We start from the raw sequence: 19,442 nt of genomic DNA on the forward strand, positions 1-19,442 counted from the left end.
TGGTATTAGGAAAACGCAGCCTTAGAAAGACATAAAATATTTAATGAAATTTTGTAGGATTATCCTCACACTTCAGCATTTTTTGCACTGTTGATCAGGCTTTTTCCCCTTATGCAATTTTCTCATGACAGAAACTATCAGTGTTTGACTGGGAGTCCACTGAAGTCTGGAGGGATCCTTTCTGTATGACCTGATCCAAAGCTGACCAACTTCCCTAGCACAAAAAAGAGTCAGAATGAAATGTAAGTGTAAAGGAAATTGTAAAGATGTTAAATGATGCTTTTATTTTCTACAGGAAACTACAATAAATATCCACACTGTACACTGTCTCTACCACAGCATACTGGATGCAGCTTGAATACTTTTCCTCCTGGGCAGGAGGAAACGAAGCAGTTGGGTTTACTGAAATCATTCCACTAAGCCAGTGGAATAAAGAAATAAAATAAAGAATAAACAGGTTCTGAGCCTGATTTGGCCTTGGGAAGATCTAACTCCACTGTCCACAGATGGGAGGTAGAGACCTGAATTTAATTCTCAAATCTGGCTGGTGTAAATACTTCTGTACCTCTCAACACTTTCTTATGAATCACCGAGATTAATTCATGTGTTGCTACACAATATATACTTTAAAATGCATTTAATTCATCAAGAAATTACAGCTTTACTTATTAAAAGCAATGGGTCTTATTTACCTTCAAAATGTTGTCAGGGTGCTCTTTGGCAGAAGCAACAAACAGTTCATGTCCACAGACAATTCCCTCTGCGAGAAAATACTTGAACAACAAATTGGAGTAAAGGCCATATTTATCCTCCTCTGTGAAAACAAGAATGGTTGGATTTTTTTTTTTTTTTTGTTAGATAAATTGCCCACCTGTAGGTTCACAACACAGTAAAAGGCCTCTCTGGGTCTATCTCCTGGAGTACAGAATTTACAACAGAAATCAAAGGTAAAACAGGACTCCAAAACTTTTAAAACAATGCTTGATGATATTGTATTTCAAATTTTTCAAGCCAGAGGAAGAGTCCTCAATCAGGCATTTGATTCTAAGATATGGATGGGATACAGCCTCCTTAAAAGGCTTCCCATAAGTATCAACTAAGATGGCTGAATTTATGGATTAATGGAAAGAGGTTCCTTAATTTAGGAGAACTATGTTAATATTTATATTCCTAGTGCTTAAAACTTGCTTAAAATATTTGTTACCTGATGCTTTTCAAAATTCAGCCATATCTGGCATGCTAAGCCTACAGAGAGGTAACATCCAGGATAGAGACATTCTTCTGTCTGAACTTCCAAAGTTGTGAAAACTACAAAAACCAAATGGATGCATTGAAGAAACCAAACAATTAGCAATGCTGTTTTTGAAACTTAACCAGAGCAAAATCAGAAGAAATTCAAAAGATTCATGAATTTGCAGTTTAAGCAGTGAGACAATACTTGTTAGCAGACATTGTGAATACTGGCCCACTGAAATGAAAATACAAATTCTGACTGCAGAAAGAACAGCATTTCCTTCTGCTTCCCTGGAGCAAGTTAAGTGTCAGAAATTACCAGAATTAGGAAGTCTTAACGAACTCATACAATCAAAACTCAGCACCACTTCAGGCTATGGGAAGTGGATGTGTGCAAAACAACTGAAATGAGAACCATCTCCGGTGTTCTTTATTTGTAGGAAGTACAAACAATAGCACTGTTAATGCTTTTTATGGTTTTTGGGAGAAAAGTGAATGTGCTACATTAGGTTTCACTTTTTCATCTCTTAATCTGGCAGCTGAAAGACAACACACAGGGATGTTGAGGCAGAAAAATACAGAGACATATTTCTTTATACAGAACAAACAAAACTCTTTGTGTGACATGAAAAATATTTCCTAACTACACATGTGAAATAGTAAAATTAAAAAAAAAAAGTAACAAAGAGAGAGGAAAAAAATTGTCATTCATATACAACTCGCAAAAAACAGTAAAGAGGAAAATAAAAATACTCTTAACTTTGACATGTACCACAATCAAAATGAATCAATGGAGTGAAGGAGAAAAGGAAAGAAGGAAAGTGCATATACATTAGGAAAACTAACAGCAATGAGGAAACTTGGGAAACAAATCACAGGAAAGAATTGTTGCACTGCTACACTCCTAATATCCTGCATGTGCACTGATACTCCCAGTGCTTAGATTAACAAGAAATTCAAACTACAACTGTGCAAAACCACTGGAGAAAACCTAGTTCTCCAAGAGATATTCCCCAACTGCCATGGGATATTAGGCAAAACAGAATTTACTTCCTGCTTTTTGAAATTTCACTTTTAAATTCAGTATTTGTGGTAGTAGAGTCACTGGAAGTTACTCTAAAGCAGTAGCTCAAAATAAAGAAAAATGTTTCTTAATCCAGCCCCTAAGACAGGAAACTACATAAAACTGGATAAGCCAAACAAGCCAAAGGAAACACAACAATTACAACACTCTTACTACTAGGACTAGCCACTCTGAGTTTGTTGTAGAGTCTTAGGGTTTTAAGAACTTAGATTGCATTAACAGAACTTACCTTTGATACTGTTGACCTGCTTAGAAGGCCATGTTAGCCTTCAATGTACTTGCAATTGATTTTTTTTTTTTTTTTTAAGAAGGGTCTTGTGACAAATATGGACAGTTCTGAATCATAAAAAGCACAGGACTGACAAAAGCTTGCTGGTGACACTACTGGGTTCCTTGTCAAAATTTCATCAGGACGGATTCCCAAACTGCAATGCACGTGAGACTTTGGAGCTTTTGATTAAATATTAGATCCAGTTGACTCTTGCATCCTTATAAAGCCATTATTAGTGTAACAGAAGAACTGCCTTCCTACTAACTCAGGGGTGGGACTGAGGATGTAGAACCAGCTGTGAGACTCAGGTGGACACAAGGCTCACCGAGATAAAACTGAAACACTCCCACTGCAGAAACAAAAGGCACAACTGACACTAGCCAAGGTTTTGAAGAAGCATTTTGTAAATACAGTCTTTGGAGCCTGCTTAAATCTTAAACTGTTTCTAGAGGGAAATAAAACTCCTATGCTGAATAAGTGGCCCTTGTAACTGGAGTCCAGACCACCAACAGCTCCTGCCCCCTCAGACACTGGCTCTCTCTAGTTACTCTTACTGCATTATCATCAGTAATATATTATTCACACTATATTGATTTCCATGTGCTAATCTCCAACTATGAAGCTCTCAATTTAAGCAAAGACCTCTAGAAATCAAAGTGGCAGCATGAGATCTACACTTTTTTTTTTTTTTTTTAATTGTCTGAGGTACCTGACAGCAGCCACCAAGGCTCCCATGTAATCACATCACTGTGGCAGATGTCACTGGAGGGAGACAATTTTGTTAGATCTCTCTGCCTTTGAACAAGAGAGGAAAAGGAACCCTCATCAGCATTCTGGAAGGATCCTCAGCTGGAACATTTACATCATCCTTGCTGCATGAAAAATCTTGGGTTCTCAGTTTTTAACTACAGGTTAAAGTTCACCTTCTTCACCATCTGAGGCACAGAAACACTGAGTTGATATGTATTTAACTGACATTTAATGGAATATAAGAAAATATCTTGTTTAGTCCAAGTGTTCTATGGCTTGAGTCTGTGTGTACAACTGTGCAGAGATGATCTTTCTGGATCATCATTTTTGATACTAATTATTCCTTAGAAAGTACAGAACATACTCAGTTTTTTATGCCAAACATAACAGAGAAACTCCATAAATCATGGATAAATACAAGAAATCATACAATGTGTTGGTGATTATTTAACTAAGCTAAGAAGAAATACAGCTTTAAGAGTTAAGAATTTTTCTCAAAATTTATTTGAAATGCTGAAATGTTCAAACATATTGCAGAAATAAAGCAACAAAGAACAGGAATATAAACCTTTTAACTGACTCATTGAAGATTATAATTAATTTTGTTGATTCATTGATTTATTTGTAATATGTCAGGGCTAGAGAGGTTCTTACACTGCCATACCCTTCCAAAACATATTTTGCAAAACAACAAGGAATGTTCAAGTTAGCAAATTAAAAACACATTCAGTGTAAGGACACATCATTTTAATGAAAGCCTTTCCTTTCCTCCTAAATTGATTTTCATAAGAGTAAACTTGCAGTAAAAAAAATAAATTAAGAATTGGAAAATGATCTAAATATAAACCACCTCATAGTCTCCTACAGTACTCCAAGGATTAGATGTGTCTCAGAAAGCCTTTACAAACAGTCTATCTGGAATTGTTAAAGTCAATGCATCTGTAAGAATCCCTCAGTTCTTCAATTTGTCAGATAGAGGATGCTTTTTATTGATTCATTTCTAGGTCACTAAACTTTTGTGGTATTCAAAAGATCTAAAGTGCATCCCATATGGGGCTTTTCTGATAGCATCCTTTGTGCCCTGCCTTCAATAGTTACCATTCAAAACCAAAGGAGTACAGCTTCCTTCATGTAAATAAACAAACAAATCATTTAGCACAGGTACTTCAGCAGCTCACTGATCACTGTCATAGAATCCCAGAATGAAATGCTTTCCTGAGAATGCCTGGACTTGGCATTTGATTGGCTAAATTTTCAACTGTTACCTTTATCTTTCCAAACTCCTCGACATCCAAAAGAACTACCTTCACTCAGTACATGTAGGAACTAACACTTTAGACCATTTTAGTCAACACCTAGGACAAGCCTGGCCAAATCTTTAGTCTCAGCCTGCACACTAAAGAGCTGGCCCTTCCTTGTGAACTTCACCTCCAGCTACTAAGGCACACACTCCTGCAGCTGCAGCCTCTTTTCTGGCTGCAGTCAGCACAAGTCACACGGCACTGCGCGGCTTTCTCCGATTCTTTTGGAACAAAGAGTGTTCTCCAGCTACGGAGCAGGTGAGTAACTAGTGAAGCGTGAAAGTACACAAGGAAAAGAGATGATTTACCTAGAAGTTATGCATATTGTCTCCAGGACAAAAGCTCTTCTGATCCTACAGATAAGGACATAAATAAAAGAGTCTGTTGGGATGGCTATCCATGGGTCTCTTCCCACATGAGCGTGCTTTCCTGGCTGAAAGTCACGAGAAAGAACAGGATTGTCACTGTGAGCACAGTGAATTCCAACATATAACCTTACAGCTGAACACTGAGGATAAAGACCAATTCCTGTCTATGGGTCTTTTCAGCACTGCACTGTATAGGCTACTGGGGAGTCTTTGCTTTTCTTTTTGTAGGGTTGGGATTAAATATATGAGATGGTATTTCTTGTCAGACTCAGATGTTTATTAGTTCTTATCTCTTTACAGTCTCACAAACTATGAGTTCTGCTGTACTTCAATAAACTAAAAATGGAGCCCTATCTCTCTCTCTCTCTACAAAGTCTTTTAAGGATAAACTGCCTAATTAAGAAATGACACTGAAATTATTTTTACTTTTAACATAATAACCAGCTACTTGTCCGCAATGTGGACTTTATCTAATTACACAATACTACTCAAATCTATGAAGAAGAAGGTGAAGAAGAAGGACCAGCCTCCACCCTAAAACTTCTATCTTGTTTTATATATATTACTACATTTTAAAACTCTAAAGTTTTCTGCTATGTAATATCAGACACTTCTATTTAAACTACACACTTATAATCTCAGTTTTATCATTCAATTTTGGAAGTCTTTTCTACAGTCTCAGGTCAAATGCAGTGTTCTCTTGTGCCTGTCAGCAGAGAAAGTCTAAAATTCCCAGTAACCAGGGTTCCAACAGGCTACCAAATACGTAAGGGACATTTCTCCACACCTGTCTGTAGCTACTACTCAGAGAAATTCGTGGGTCATAGAATTAGGTATAGAATCTTTTATCTAGGGCACAGAAAACAAAAGAGAGCAGATATGTGTGAAGCACTGTAAAAACAGAATTTATTTGAAAATTAAGGAAACAAATCTAATTATAGAATTATTGAGATGTAACCATGTGACCTTAAGGAAAAACTCCTTCTGCACAGAGACATTCATGTTCCAAGAGAGGGATGTAGAATAAGCACTAAAACTGGAAGAATAAAAAGTCAGGGACAAAACCCACTTTAAGGTAACAAATACCATATCTATAAATACTGCTTTTACAATACCTGACTTACAAACATCACTATATTAAAGAGCACGAAGGTCTTTGAAAAACTCCAGTGGTCATTTGTAGTATAATTGCTTAAAATGATGAAAGCTGGAAGAGGAAAAATAAGCCTGCAACAATGTGATGTACAGATGGCTTATTTTTTTTTTCTCTCTACAAAGTCTAGACAGGTTGCCCTAAAGCTGCCAAAAGCCTGTCATAGCCTATCAGTATTGATAATTTTTTTTTACCAGATAGATGGCTCTACGTTGTGGTCCTGTGACCTAAGGTGTGTCTTTCTCTAGCTATGAAACATCTCTCTGAATTGCTGCAGGTTATAAAACCAGATAATTTTAATAATCTCAAATTCCATTTAAAAGATACTTTTCTAATGTCCACGTTTACTAAGCTTGAGGGGATATACTTTGTGTCACTTGCATTTAATTAGCACATGCCAAACCAGAGTTGTCAAACACACAAGTTACAATATTTGGCATTTAGCCATACTTCAGGAAGGTGAATTCTGCTAACTGGTATTTTGTAGAATTATATTTAGCAAATCACTGTTTTGTACCTCTCTTGAGATTATCTTTTCCAGCTTTAAAACGATGATAAATTCAGTTATATTGACAAGTGAAGAGAGCTCTTACCAGTCAGGTTAAATTGCATGCCTAACAAAAATAAAAGTAGCTAATTAAAGTAGCTGAAACTGCTTCAAGGCTTAGAATGTACAAGTATAGACCTGCTTTTCACCAGACAACTTTAACTTTTAATAACTGACCTCAGCTACTACCAAACCCCCTCCTACTGATAATCTTTAAAACATTTAGCTGTCAGTGACCTTGTCAAAGCTGGGGCTTTTAAAGGTAAGCAAGAATAGGTTCTTAGAGGGTGCCCAGGACACCTCTAGTGAGGGTGCTGCAGCTCACTATGCAGAACGTGTTATATAAACAAAGCTTACCTTTAAAAACAATAGAACAATTTTAAATTGTAAAAAAAAAAAAATAAAAAACAAAAATTAAAATAATGGCAATAATTATATATTATTATATAGTAATATATTAATTACATACAATTAAAACATGAATTATATTTTCTATATTAATAAATATACATTATAAAATATATTATTATCATCATCATCATCATAAAAATCATTTAAAACCAAAATATCCTCCTGCAAACTCTTCTTGGCCTGGCAAAACACACATGCAAAGCTTGAAGGACACTGGAGTGGAGAGGGGAGGGAGTGTGCTTATTTTACCTGTTTGCTTTGAGAAGGGGGACTTCAGGGGAGCTCATCTTCTGCAGCAGGTTCACATGAAGCCACAAATGTGTGGTCTCACATCCATACTCAACAAGCTGCTTTGGTGGGGTTCCACATCGAAATGTTTCTCAGAAACCCACTACTGGAAGGATTTTTTAACCTCAAGTACTAGTGAAAATCCTAATTCTTGTTAGATGAACAAGCCTCAGGAAGTTTCAAGCTGCTCTGGTAGGTAGGATCTTCCATGAGAATACCGTGTGCTTCAACTCTCTAATTTTCATATAATTAAAACACTGTCAAAAGAATATACTATAGAATTAAGCTCAACTGAAAATCACAATGCTCTTTATTATGAATTGAGTTCAAAAACTCGCACACTTCTATTTCAAACAATATTTTACAGTCTTATCAAGTAACCTGTGCCATCACTACACGTTCAGAACACAACAGCTCAAATAAATATTTTAATACCCTGAATCTACTATTATTTGGTTAAATTAACCAAGATAATGCGTCAAATAATGAAGATGAGCATTTAATTTGCAAAGGGAGCTAAGCTAAAAGTAATTCAATTTATTCTCACCTTAGAGAATGTTGAAGGAAAGGGAAGAATTTAACCTTTTTGTAACACTTGGAGTACAACACAGAAAAGATCTTCCTAGGAGGTTGATCACTGACAGTTTCAATCCTGATAATATTAAGCTTGCCTAGACTAATCTCATGACAAAATTTCTTGGTGTGCTGACAGGATATTCTAACAATGCCATTCCAATGTTACCCACACCAACTTGAAAAATCAGTCTCTGAATTTTTAGACTAATGAGTCATGAATAAATATAGTTCTTGCTTTAAGATTTTTTGTATATAATTAATGTTTTGAAATAACATATGGTAAGTCTCATTTGGGAAAAAAAATTCTTTTCAGATCTAAAAGAGACATTCTCAAGCCAAATTTCAGATCACAAATGCACAACCAACATAGAGGATAAGCAAATTAAAACCTACCACTGAGTATGGCCAGATATGCAGACAGAGGAAACAAAGTTCAGGTAAAAATCCTTTCAGGAAAAAACTTCCATTGAGCCATCAGCATCCACATGACTGTGTTTCACATCCACAACACCCTGTGGTGAAATACTGCACTACTTCTTTCATTTAATGACAATTTTCCTGCTAGCAGGTTCATTGGATGCCACCCAGTCTGTGAAGGGGCAGTGCATATTGTAATGGCAAGACAAAATTAATCCAGTCTCACAATCTCTGATTTATGTAAAATAGAATAGGTTCTAACTTTCTTTTTCTTCTTCCTTTACCACAGCAAGATTGAAGCACTTCTCAAACTGAACATGTTGGAATTAGGCAACATCAGTTATTTGTTCTGGCAAGCAACTTCTCAAATTACTTAATATGCACCACACCATACACTAATTTATATCCTTTATGTAAAAATCAACATTTTCTAAGACTCAGTGGCACATCAATAACTGTTTCTAACGGATAAAATGCAGAAATAGAGACTAGCCTTGAAATAACAACAAGCCATAGTGAGGGCATTAACCTTCCTCAGTGGCACACAGAAAATTTTATTCAGTCTCTAGTGCAGGTTATATGAGCCCTATACCAACAGAAAGTAACATGCTGTAATTCTAACAGTGGCTAAAAGAGATTTCAAATAAGTTTTTCCCAAATCCCACTGTTTGGATTTTTAGTGTTAAAACCAGTTTTGGAATTGTAACAATTCAAAATACATAACCAAAACTCTGGATACAAATTCAGTTTCCCAAGCAATGGTTGTCTTTCCACAGGGAAAGCAAACACAGATAAAATATTCAGACCACAATGTTTTCATCCCTTTTAGAAAATGAATGAAAATTACTGACTCAATCTGTCTCAAGGCTGAAAAGCCACACACTGAAGAGCTTGTATCACTAGAGACAAGCAGGCTCTTAAAACACTCCACAGGCACAACTTCTTTGAAAGCACCCAAATCACCCAGGCACGTGGCAGTCTGCTTTGTCCCTAGGCAAGGCTGAAATCTAGTCACTGTTCTCAATTAGGAGATTACTACAAGAATTCTTAATTTTTCTGCTGGTTTTGTGTCAACTCAGTCAAACAGAAAGGAAAGCTGGAGACCTCAGCTGCAGTGGAGATGGTGCCAGAGAGTTGCACTGTGGTCTGTAAAGGGAATTCTGGTGTCATTATTTAATCACCTCAGTGGGCCTCGTCCACACCCTGACAGAAAGCAGCCTTCCATCACCTTGCTCTCAGCTGATTCTGGCAACCAAAAGATTCAAAGTTTCTGCATTGCACGTCTTCCTCAGATAGCCAAATTAAAAAAAAAAAAACCAGAAAACCAAACCCTTTGTGATGACACACAGTTTGAATCTAACAGCAGTTTACAAAATCTTAACTAATGTGTGTACTCTGCTAGTAAGTCCTGAAATGTGCTAAACGCCCTGTTTTCAAACAGATTTTTGGGGTGTTCTTTGTGGGTACTCAAGCCTGCCTAAAATTAAGATTTTGAATCACTTCCAGTAATTCCTGAGATAGACAATGGTCATTCTCAAGGCTACACAAAGTGAAGGAACCTGAGAGTTATACTTCAAAAACCAGTGAAAAGAGAGGCTGTTTAATGAATACATTAAAGAGTAAAAAGCTCCAGAATATGGCTTTAAGAATCTATATATTCTATACTAACCAATAAGAAGAAGGGTTCCAACAGGTACGCCTCCACCTGGAAAAAAAAAACAAAATGAAGAATAAAGTAAGACTACATTTTAATACTATGTTAGAGAACAATTAACTTTTCTTAGTTTATGAGTCAAAGAAAGGTGATAACGGGGAATTTAAAAATATAAAAGTGAACAACATTTTAATTACCTTTGCAATACTTACTACAATTCTCTATTATGAAATAATTATACATTACATGTAATTATATACTGCACATTACAATTACTTTCACAATATACTGTGCTATCATCATTGTGGTAAAAAGATCCTGCAGAGCTCTACGCCACCACGCTCAAGTACTACAGTGGTGATGCATGGTCTGAGCCAGCAGATTTTTACTGGGATGACTCACGTGAGCAAACATTCTCCAAATGAAATTAGTATTAACCACCAGCAAGTATTATTCCTTTGTATCAAGGATGTAAGCTAAGTGACCTACTAAAATTGTGGTAGATTTTAGCAAATTCCACCCCCCCCCCCCCCAAGTCTTCTAGGCAAAATCCTGGCTCCACTTTTTTCTTTCTTGCTTTTTATCTTACTGCTGAAAACTGATATGGCAGCAAGACTTTCACCCATTGAAACCCAGACTGAGAGATCATAAATGTCACAACACACACTATGAAAAAACATACACTACTGAAGAGACTGAAGTCCTTTATAGTAGGTCTTGGACATAACAACTCCACCAACTCCTTTACAAGGACAGTGAAAGAAGAACTTGTAGTTTATTTTAGGGAAAGAACACACTGGTTTATAATCTGAATTCCAAGAATTACAATAGTGAAATATATATATATAACCTGAATAATAACCTGAAATCAGACTATTTTGTTTAGCAATTATGTAAGACTGTGACAGGGAAGCTAAAAATCCCTGGAAGTGTTCAGATGGCCACATGTAACCAGCCTACAGAAATGTTTTGCATGAAAACTGCAGGATGTTGTCTGCAATTCTGTACTGATTTAAAAGCAACTTAGGAGCAAACTAACTGATGAATCCCATCAGCACAGTATGCAAAGATCCAGAAGTCAATTCTGGACTGCACAGATGGACTCCAGTGAAGAGGATCTTTCAACTCCACTAGAAATTCATTCCAATATGAGTTGGATCAACTTCTTAATCTTCAGTTTTGCTAGTGGGACTACAAATACCTGCAGTACCTGTAATGTTGATATACCCAAAAGGAAGAAAAAAAAGCAAATTGCTCTCCCAAAGGCCAAAACCTGCTAATATTGTTGCATAATAGCACCTGAATTTATACCAGAACAGGATCACTTTGCCATCAAGCCATGATGTACCACAATTCCAGCAGTACTGGGCAGTGAAAGTGTTTAGTCAGTCACTAATTTCATAGTTATAGAGAAGCAGATGTTTCAAGCTAAACTCCTAAGTCAAGCTGGACAAGTGCTTCAATATCTACACCAAGCTCATCAGCTAATTAAGCATTTTCTAGATATTAAAAAAAAAAACAAAACAAATATTGTTTATCAGAAAGTTACAATCACTCATGAAATCCCCATGTTCTAAGCCAATGATTTTTGCTCCATTTATTTGTTCAGGAGATAAATGCAAATGAACCCAAAAGGTGTACCACAGGGGAAAGCAAAAAAAAAAAAAAAAAAAAACAAAAAACCAAAATCTGAAATCCTACTGATGTTTGATAAAAAGTATGCTTCACTGCATTTAATAATTCAGGGAGACAGAACACATGGGTTACTAACAACAGTTGTTTAAAATGAGCACATGCTCTATACAGTCCCTAGGAAAGAAAATGTACTCCAAATGTTGAGATTTTACCAAATCCTAGGTTGACACAGAAAATATGATTAAAGCAGCCATAAGTAATGTATTAGCTCATGGCATTAAGGACTTTAAAACCTTGGTTAGAAAGAAGTTCACCTTTAGCCACGACAGAAGTAGCGTCTCTTGTGCTTTTACAGTGAACTTGTTTGTCAAACAGTGCAGCCAGAATTCTCTCAAGCTGTATTTTCAGATCACCAGTGGTACTGCTTCTAGGAGTAAGAGCTGTAACATATGTGCACATACCCTGGTTGTTAAAGGCAAACTCAGGTCAGAGCATTGTCTCTGTGTTATCACATGTAGTCAGTGGTTTGAACAAGTGTCTTCTATCAGAGGGAATGCAAAACTATTGCAGCTACCATGGTTACACCTTCATATTACAACGAGCAACAGTACTAGTAAATTAAACAAAAAACAACAGGAAAGCTGATGGAATCAAAAGGAAGAGGCAAAATCTATGAGTTTCCCAAGAAAGCTGCTGTGAACTTGCTACTCTTCCTAATCTTGCTATTTTCATTTTCCTTTGCCAGTATCTAAAGCAGTAGAGTATATAAACATCCAAGCAAGCCTTGTAACTTTCCTCATTGCTACTTACAGCAGAGAGATTTAAGATCTTATGGAGAGAAACACAACAAACTTTGCAAGCTGAGAAGTGCCCAGATTGCTTTCAAAGCATATCCCTGACCTTTTTTTTCCAGCAGCCTAAACCAGAACATTCAATACCAGGCATTTGATGGGTATATTACACAACAGTTGCAGCTCATTGCAGAGAACTGCTCTGGCACACGTCAGGCATATATGGCCCATAAACCTTGAAAGTAAACTTACATAAATAAATATCAAATATTTATAAATATAAAATGTAGAAATCTATAAAATAAACATAAACATTTATAAAATAAATAAATATAAAGTCTGGAAGTGCACAGTGCTCTGATGGTAAGTAACACTGCATTTGAAATCCAGCACTTATCTACCACTTCTCTTCCAAAGGAGATTCACTCCTTTAGAGAGAGCCACAACCAACAGCTGTAGGGTGAAAGAAACTCCTCCTTGGATTCTTTGCCTTTTCCTCTCTTCAGAAGCTCCTCATTAGACCTGTGTGTGATAACACCATGCTTTCCCTCACTCACAGGCTGCAGTTTCATGTCTGGCAAATAATTCTGTATCTGGGTTACAGATTCTCAACAGAGCAAACTTAAATTCAAGCCCAAGCCAGAGATCTACAAGACTGCCTAGTGACAGTTACAAAGTATGTCTGTGAAAATACCAGAATCAAAGAGTTTGTACTAACTTCCATTGGGAATTTATACAAAAAAAAAAAAAAAAAAAAAAAATTGTCCTCAGTCCTGGAGACAATAAAAATTCAGTATTTTTACAGTCAATTACTTGACTGCTAATGGGCAAGACAAAAGAAGAAAAGTACCAGTATTCTTTCAGAAACACATAAACAGCATTCTGCAAGACATTAATGAAGCATTTCCACACCCAGAAAAAGGACACAAAGCAGACCAAGTCAGCACTTGTAGAGTCACCAACACAGTGGGCTGCACTGATGCCTCAGGTTTTTCCTTTTCTATTTTTCACATTCTGTGCTGCTTCAGTGTGCACTTCTGAGCTTCACATGAGGGGATGGGGAGCTCTGTGCACAGAGCAGGGAGACAAAACAATTCCTGCTCCAGCTGGGCACCAAGGACAAATGATCCAAAGCTCAGGCCCAGGAGCACAAACAGCGTGGGCTGGAGAGAGAAAAACAAGCAGGATGGGAGTGCCTGGGCTAAAGCTGGAATGGGACAATGAACTGCAAGGTGCAAATGGAGCAGAGCTGATCCCAGTGAGAGCCCCCGGGAGCGCTCGTGCATTTTGGGACCATTTTGGTTCCTCTTGGCTGCAGCCCTGGCTGGGCTCTGGTGCTGCCCAAGGTGGATCCATGCAGGAGATCCTTTGAATCAATCCCTGCTTTGTTCTTCAGCTCTGCCCAGCCTCTGCTCTAGCCCAGCCTTCTCGAGGCATCAGCACCATCAGAGGCTCAGTCAGATGCTCCAGGGATGCTCCCTTTACTCAGATCACATCTGGAACACCAGGCCCAGATGACTTCAAGCCCCTCCGTTCAAGAAAAAATAAACATAAACTGAAGTGAGTCCAGGGAGGAGAATGAAAATGAGGCAACTGATTCAAGAGAAGTGGCTGAAGGAAGTGGGCTTGTTCAGTCTGGAGAAGAGAGGAAAAGCTGAAGGCCCTGGGTGGTACCCAAGAGAAGCTACTGACACTCTGTTGGAGCCCTGGCTGCTGAGAATTTCAGACTTTCTGTGCTGACAGACACTGACTCCCAAGAGAACTCTGCATTGACCTGAGGCCGTGCAGAAGGCTTCCAGAATGGAATGACAGAACTGGGACTACTCAAACACCCAGTTTGAATAGAAGTGTGTAACATCACAGGGTGGAAAACTTAAGAGGTTATGGTTTTAGAATATAGTAAAGTATATAAAGCAAGATGGAGGTTTTAGGGCAGTGGCTGGTCCTTCTTCTTCACCTTCTTCTCCAAGGGTTTGGGTGGTTTTGTGCAATTGGATAAATAGTCCACATTGCATGATTGGTTATTGGGTTAAAAGTGAAAACAATTTCGGTGTCATTTCCTAATTGGACAGCTTATCCTTAAAATGCCTTGTAAGAGAGGGAGGTGGGGCTCTATTTTTAGTTTGTTAGAGTGAAGGGCTGTAGAACTTGGGGTTTATGAGACTGTAGAATAAGAACTAATAAATATCTGAGTCCCAACAAGAAATACCTTCTCACACGTTTAATCCTGCCCCTGGCAAAAAAGAAGCAAAGTCTCCACAAGAACAACTGAGCTCTTCACTGAGGTGCACTGGGAGAGCAACAAGCAACAAATGGGAGCTGAAATAGGGGAGGTTCCCAGTGGATATAAGGAAAAAGAAAATTCCCTACAAAAATAATTAAACATTGTACTGGGTTATCCTGAGGTGCTGCAAAAATCTCTGCCACTGCAGATTTTCCACTGGACAAATCCCTGAGAAATCTGCTCTGAATTCAGAGCTGAGCCTGCTTTAAGGCTGTGGAGGGGAAATTCTTGAGGTGCCTCCAAAATGAGCGATTCTGTACAGTTCACCCAGCTGGAGGTGTGTTCCTACAATGCCTGGCACCAGTGGGAGCTGGAGTCTCGTCAGCACACTTAACATGAGTCTTTCCTGGCCTCCTCTTTTCCTGGCCTCCAAAAATCAGGGATTTCAGGGCTAGGAGGCTACCCCAGGTTTAACACAGGAACGTAGAGCCCACGTTTTCAGAGATGTCACAACCCAAAAAAATCATCTAAAAGTACTTTCAAAAGTTGCTGTTCCTAGGGGCAAGGAATTTCCTTGATGGTGAAGTATAAATATTAGTAAGCTCAGGGAATGATGAAATATTTAAAAGACACGGAAAACATAGAAGGGACCCTGGGTTTATTGGAAGTGTCCTCAGTTTCCATAACAAACCACTAATTGTGTTAGCAGGTGCCTAGAATTTTAGGAGACTGCCACCACGGGAGCTGTCTACATCTCCTGAGCCATGCTGTGCAAAATCCACCGTTTCTAAAAGGGAATATTCAATGCAAATCTGCTTGTCATGCAATTAAAAGGCTTTGCAAATTACACTCACTAAATGAAATATTTCTCTCTCGGGCAGGAAGAGATGATTCCAACACTGATCCTAATCCCTGATAAAAGTGCAGAAACGCACACACAAAAAATTATATACAGGCTGCAAAAAGTCCTTTATACAATGGATGTAACTTTTATATTATCATCAATCATACAGAGTATCCCTAGAGAGGAACATGGCATATTCTGTGTACTCCAAGGATGAATGAACAAAGCTAAAATCAGGCCATTCTCACCTAAAAGTCCCATGTATGTACATCAAAGATGCACTGCAACTGTGCAAAGAAGAGTCAGAGGATCTCCCAGCCCTGGTGCACACAGATAAACCACGCTGCTCACACCAGCAAATGAATGAGTTCCCAATCCAAGGGGAAGTGCCAGCTCACGACACGGATGGTCCAGCAGTCACGAGAGATGAGTCCAGGGGACCACCTCACACCCCGACACCAACAGCAGGCAAAGGCAGCAAAAGCAGCGTGGCACCAGAGTGGGTTATCTAAGGGGGGCACTTTAATGATGCAGCAGTGGCCAGCAAGGCAGGAAGGACAAACTGAGAACCCCAACACATCCCAACACCTGCTGCAGTGGAGAACTCGAACTACCCGGCCTTGGGGCAACACACACGGCTTGTCCAGGTGAAACCCTGGCAGCACACACGGCCTGTCCAGGTGAAACCCTGGCAGCACACACGGCTTGTCCAGGAGAAACCCTGGCAGCACACCCGGCTTGTCCAGGTGAAACCCTGGCAGCACACACGGCTTGTCCAGGTGAAACCCTGGCAGCACACACAGGCTGTCCAGGTGAAACCCTGGTAGCACACACGGCTTTTCAAGGAGAAACCCTGGTAGCACACACGGCTTTTCAAGGAGAAACCCTGGTAGCACACACGGCTTTTCAAGGAGAAACCCTGGCAGCACACACGGCTTGTCCAGGAGAAACCCTGGCAGCACACCCGGCTTGTCCAGGTGAAACCCTGGTAGCACACACGGCTTTTCAAGGAGAAACCCTGGCAGCACACACGGCTTGTCCAGGAGAAATCCTGGCAGCACACACGGCTTGTCCTGGTGAAACCCTGGCAGCACACCCGGCTTGTCCAGGTGAAACCCTGGCAGCACACCCGGCTTTTCCAGCCGAAACCCTGGCAGCACACACGGCTTGTCCAGGAGAAATCCTGGCATCACGCACAGCTTTCCAAGGAGAAACCCTGGCAGCACACTCGGCTTTTCCAAGGAGAAACCCTGGCAGCACACTCGGCTTTTCCAGCCGAAACCCTGGAGCCCTCCTGGGGCAATGCCCAGCCCTGTGCCCCTAAGCGGGTTCGCGGGGCAGCTCCGCGCTCCGCAGGGCTGCCCGGAGCGATGGCAGCGCGGCACACGGCTCCTCCGCAAGCTCCGGGGAAACGCGCCCTGCCTCCCCCGTCCTCCTGCCCCTCCCGCCCTCCCCGCGACCCCCGGGACTGTGGGGAGGAAGGAGAAGGCTCGGGAGCAGCCGCGGGGTTACGGCAGGGCAGGCAGGGCCTGGCGAAGGGGAGGGCGGCGGGGGCGCAGCACCGGGTCCCAGTCCCGCTCCCACCAACCTAGCACACAGTCCAGGGAGGGCAGCCCGCTGGAGAGCAGCAGCTGCCCGTGGCGCAGCGCGGGCCGAGTGCCCGGCAGGGCGGGCGGCCGCGGGCCGGCCCCGGGCCGGCGCTGGAAGCTGGTGCGGCCCCGCGCCCCGCCGGCCGCCGCCATGTCGGGGCCGGGAGGGCCGGGCCGGGCTCCGCCAATGGGGGAGCGGCTCGGGGAGCCGCCGCCCAATGGGAGCCCGCGTTGTTGGCACGTGCGGAGCCGCGGGGCCCGGCGGCGAGCGGGGAGGTGAGAGCGGCACCGGGGGCACCGCGGCCGTGCTGGGGCTGAGGGGGCTGAGGGGGCCGGGGGGCACCGCGGCCGTGCTGGGGCTGAGGGGGCTGAGGGGGCCGGGGGGCACCGCGGCCGTGCCGGGGGCTGAGGGGGCCGGGGGGCACCGCGGCCGTGCCGGGGGCTGAGGGGGCTGAGGGGGCCGGGGGGCACCGCGGCCGTGCCGGGGGCTGAGGGGGCCGGGGGGCACCGCGGCCGTGCCGGGGGCTGAGGGGGCTGAGGGGGCCGGGGGGCACCGCGGCCGTGCCGGGGGCTGAGGGGGCCGGCAGCGGGCACGCATCGGGGCGGGGAGTGCGGTACGGGGGCTGTGGAGGGGACAGCCCGCTTGTCCCGGTCTGCAGGGCCGGGCCGTGGGCGGACAGGCTCGCCTGGCGCGGCATCAGCCCCTTGGGAAAGAGCCCGCAAGGGAAAAGTACTTGTAAAATGTATTTACACAGCTGCGTGTGGCATGATCCGTGAGTATACTTGGGGTCCCTGCTTGTTTGTGCAGAGCCACGGACCGGTAGCGAGCGTGTGGTTTAATGCCTTAACTTGGGAGCAGGATCTTGCACCAGCGTGGACCAAGACGTGTGGTGGAAAAAGTTAAACGACATTAAAATGCTTTGACAAGTTCTAGGATTTTGCTTTGTCAGTCAACGCTCTGTGGTGCTCTGAAGGCAAGGGAAGCCCCTGTCAGCATACAGAACAGCCACTACCACGAGTATTTTTATATTTGTTTTTCATCTTTTGGTGATTCAGAGGCATCCCAAGCTGCTTGAAGACACCTGTACTAGCAGAATAGAAAAGTGAAGCTTTAATACTATAATCCCTCACTCTCACTCTTGAATTCCAATGAACGATGTTTACTGTTGTTCTAAGCCAAACTGCTGAACACCTGTGGTTCTTGAGTCTCTTTTTAGTTGAGGGACAAAAAATCCTCATGTTAAATATAAACAGCCTGAAAGAGCAGCAATATGTGGGCAGTCCTGAACCTCAGAGTGTTTCCTTCATAGCCAATTCAAATTCAGGGGCATGAAACTTCAGCATGATGTGTCCCTGGCTGGGGAAAGCCAGGGACGCATCTCTTGTTGCTCTTTTTGCTGCTGGCCAAATTTCCACACATGCTAAGCAGTGGACAGGTCAAGTTCTTTTAGCAGGCGTATCAGGTAGTCTTAAAATTTTGTATTTTCTGCTAAACTGTGAGATACTGAATAATACTTAAGTATTAGTGAAAGTTAGAAGTATCTGTCTGCAGAGGAGAAAATGAAAGGAGCTTGGGAAGCATGGCAAGAAATAAATGTAGGTGTTTAATTTCACTTCTGTAATATGTGACCGCTGAGGTGTGAATATCTGGAATGGGAAAGGCCAACAAAATAAAGACCCAAAGCAGAATTCACAATTCTTCTAAAAGGGTTTGGGCATCTCTTTCTGCCAGTGGGATCCTGTGGTGTGAATTCTGTCTGCCTGAAGCTCAGGGAGAGTTCTCCACTGTTAAACATCGCAGTGACTCTGCCATTTCTTACTGTGCTGTCCTCGTGGAGCCCCAGTCCCTGAATATTGCAGCTGTGTGGGACACAGCAGTTGCAGGATACCTGTTGGACAGCTTTCTTTCAGAAGCTCGTGGCCCAGTGATAAGGATATCTTTGATAAGTCACTGCTTGCCTGTCAGAAAGAGAATCCAGCGATGAACTCAATCTCTGGGATGGTTTTTTTCCCATTCCCAGCAGTACATTTTCTCTTACTTCATTAACACAAAGCATTTCCTGGCTTTATTTATGTTTTTTTTTTTTGTTAAAATACACTATTGAAGGTTGTCTTAACTTCACAGGATGGGTGTAAATATACATCCAGGGCTGAGCCCTCTCTTTTGTTCTTTCATTGCTACTTGCCTGACATGTAAGGGTTTTTTTATACTTTTTAACCTCATTTTCCTACAGGCCAATTAAAATTGGAGGCTAAATATTTCCTTCTCTCTTTTTTTTTTTTTTTCTTTCTTTCCTATTGCAAAG

The 19,442-nt window shown here is 41.4% G+C and overlaps 2 protein-coding genes across 2 annotated transcripts in view; one reads left to right on the forward strand and one right to left on the reverse strand.

Moving 5' to 3' along the window:
- Window positions 1–17,289, reverse strand: part of ELP4 (elongator acetyltransferase complex subunit 4) — a 139,130-nt gene extending 121,841 nt beyond the window's left edge. The window contains exons 1-3 of the mRNA XM_053946050.1: window positions 17,136–17,289; window positions 10,069–10,104; window positions 693–814 (exon numbers count right to left, since the gene is read on the reverse strand). Coding sequence (XP_053802025.1) covers window positions 693–814; window positions 10,069–10,104; window positions 17,136–17,289 — 312 coding nt within the window. The remainder of the gene's footprint in view (window positions 1–692; window positions 815–10,068; window positions 10,105–17,135) is intronic.
- A 52-nt stretch (window positions 17,290–17,341) lies between these two features.
- Window positions 17,342–19,442, forward strand: part of IMMP1L (inner mitochondrial membrane peptidase subunit 1) — a 32,217-nt gene continuing 30,116 nt past the window's right edge. The window contains exon 1 of the mRNA XM_053946052.1: window positions 17,342–17,412. The gene's annotated coding sequence lies outside the window, so the exon portion shown is untranslated. The remainder of the gene's footprint in view (window positions 17,413–19,442) is intronic.

This window comes from Vidua chalybeata, chromosome 6 (assembly GCF_026979565.1).
Source record: "Vidua chalybeata isolate OUT-0048 chromosome 6, bVidCha1 merged haplotype, whole genome shotgun sequence".
Classification (NCBI taxonomy): Eukaryota; Metazoa; Chordata; class Aves; order Passeriformes; family Viduidae; genus Vidua; species Vidua chalybeata.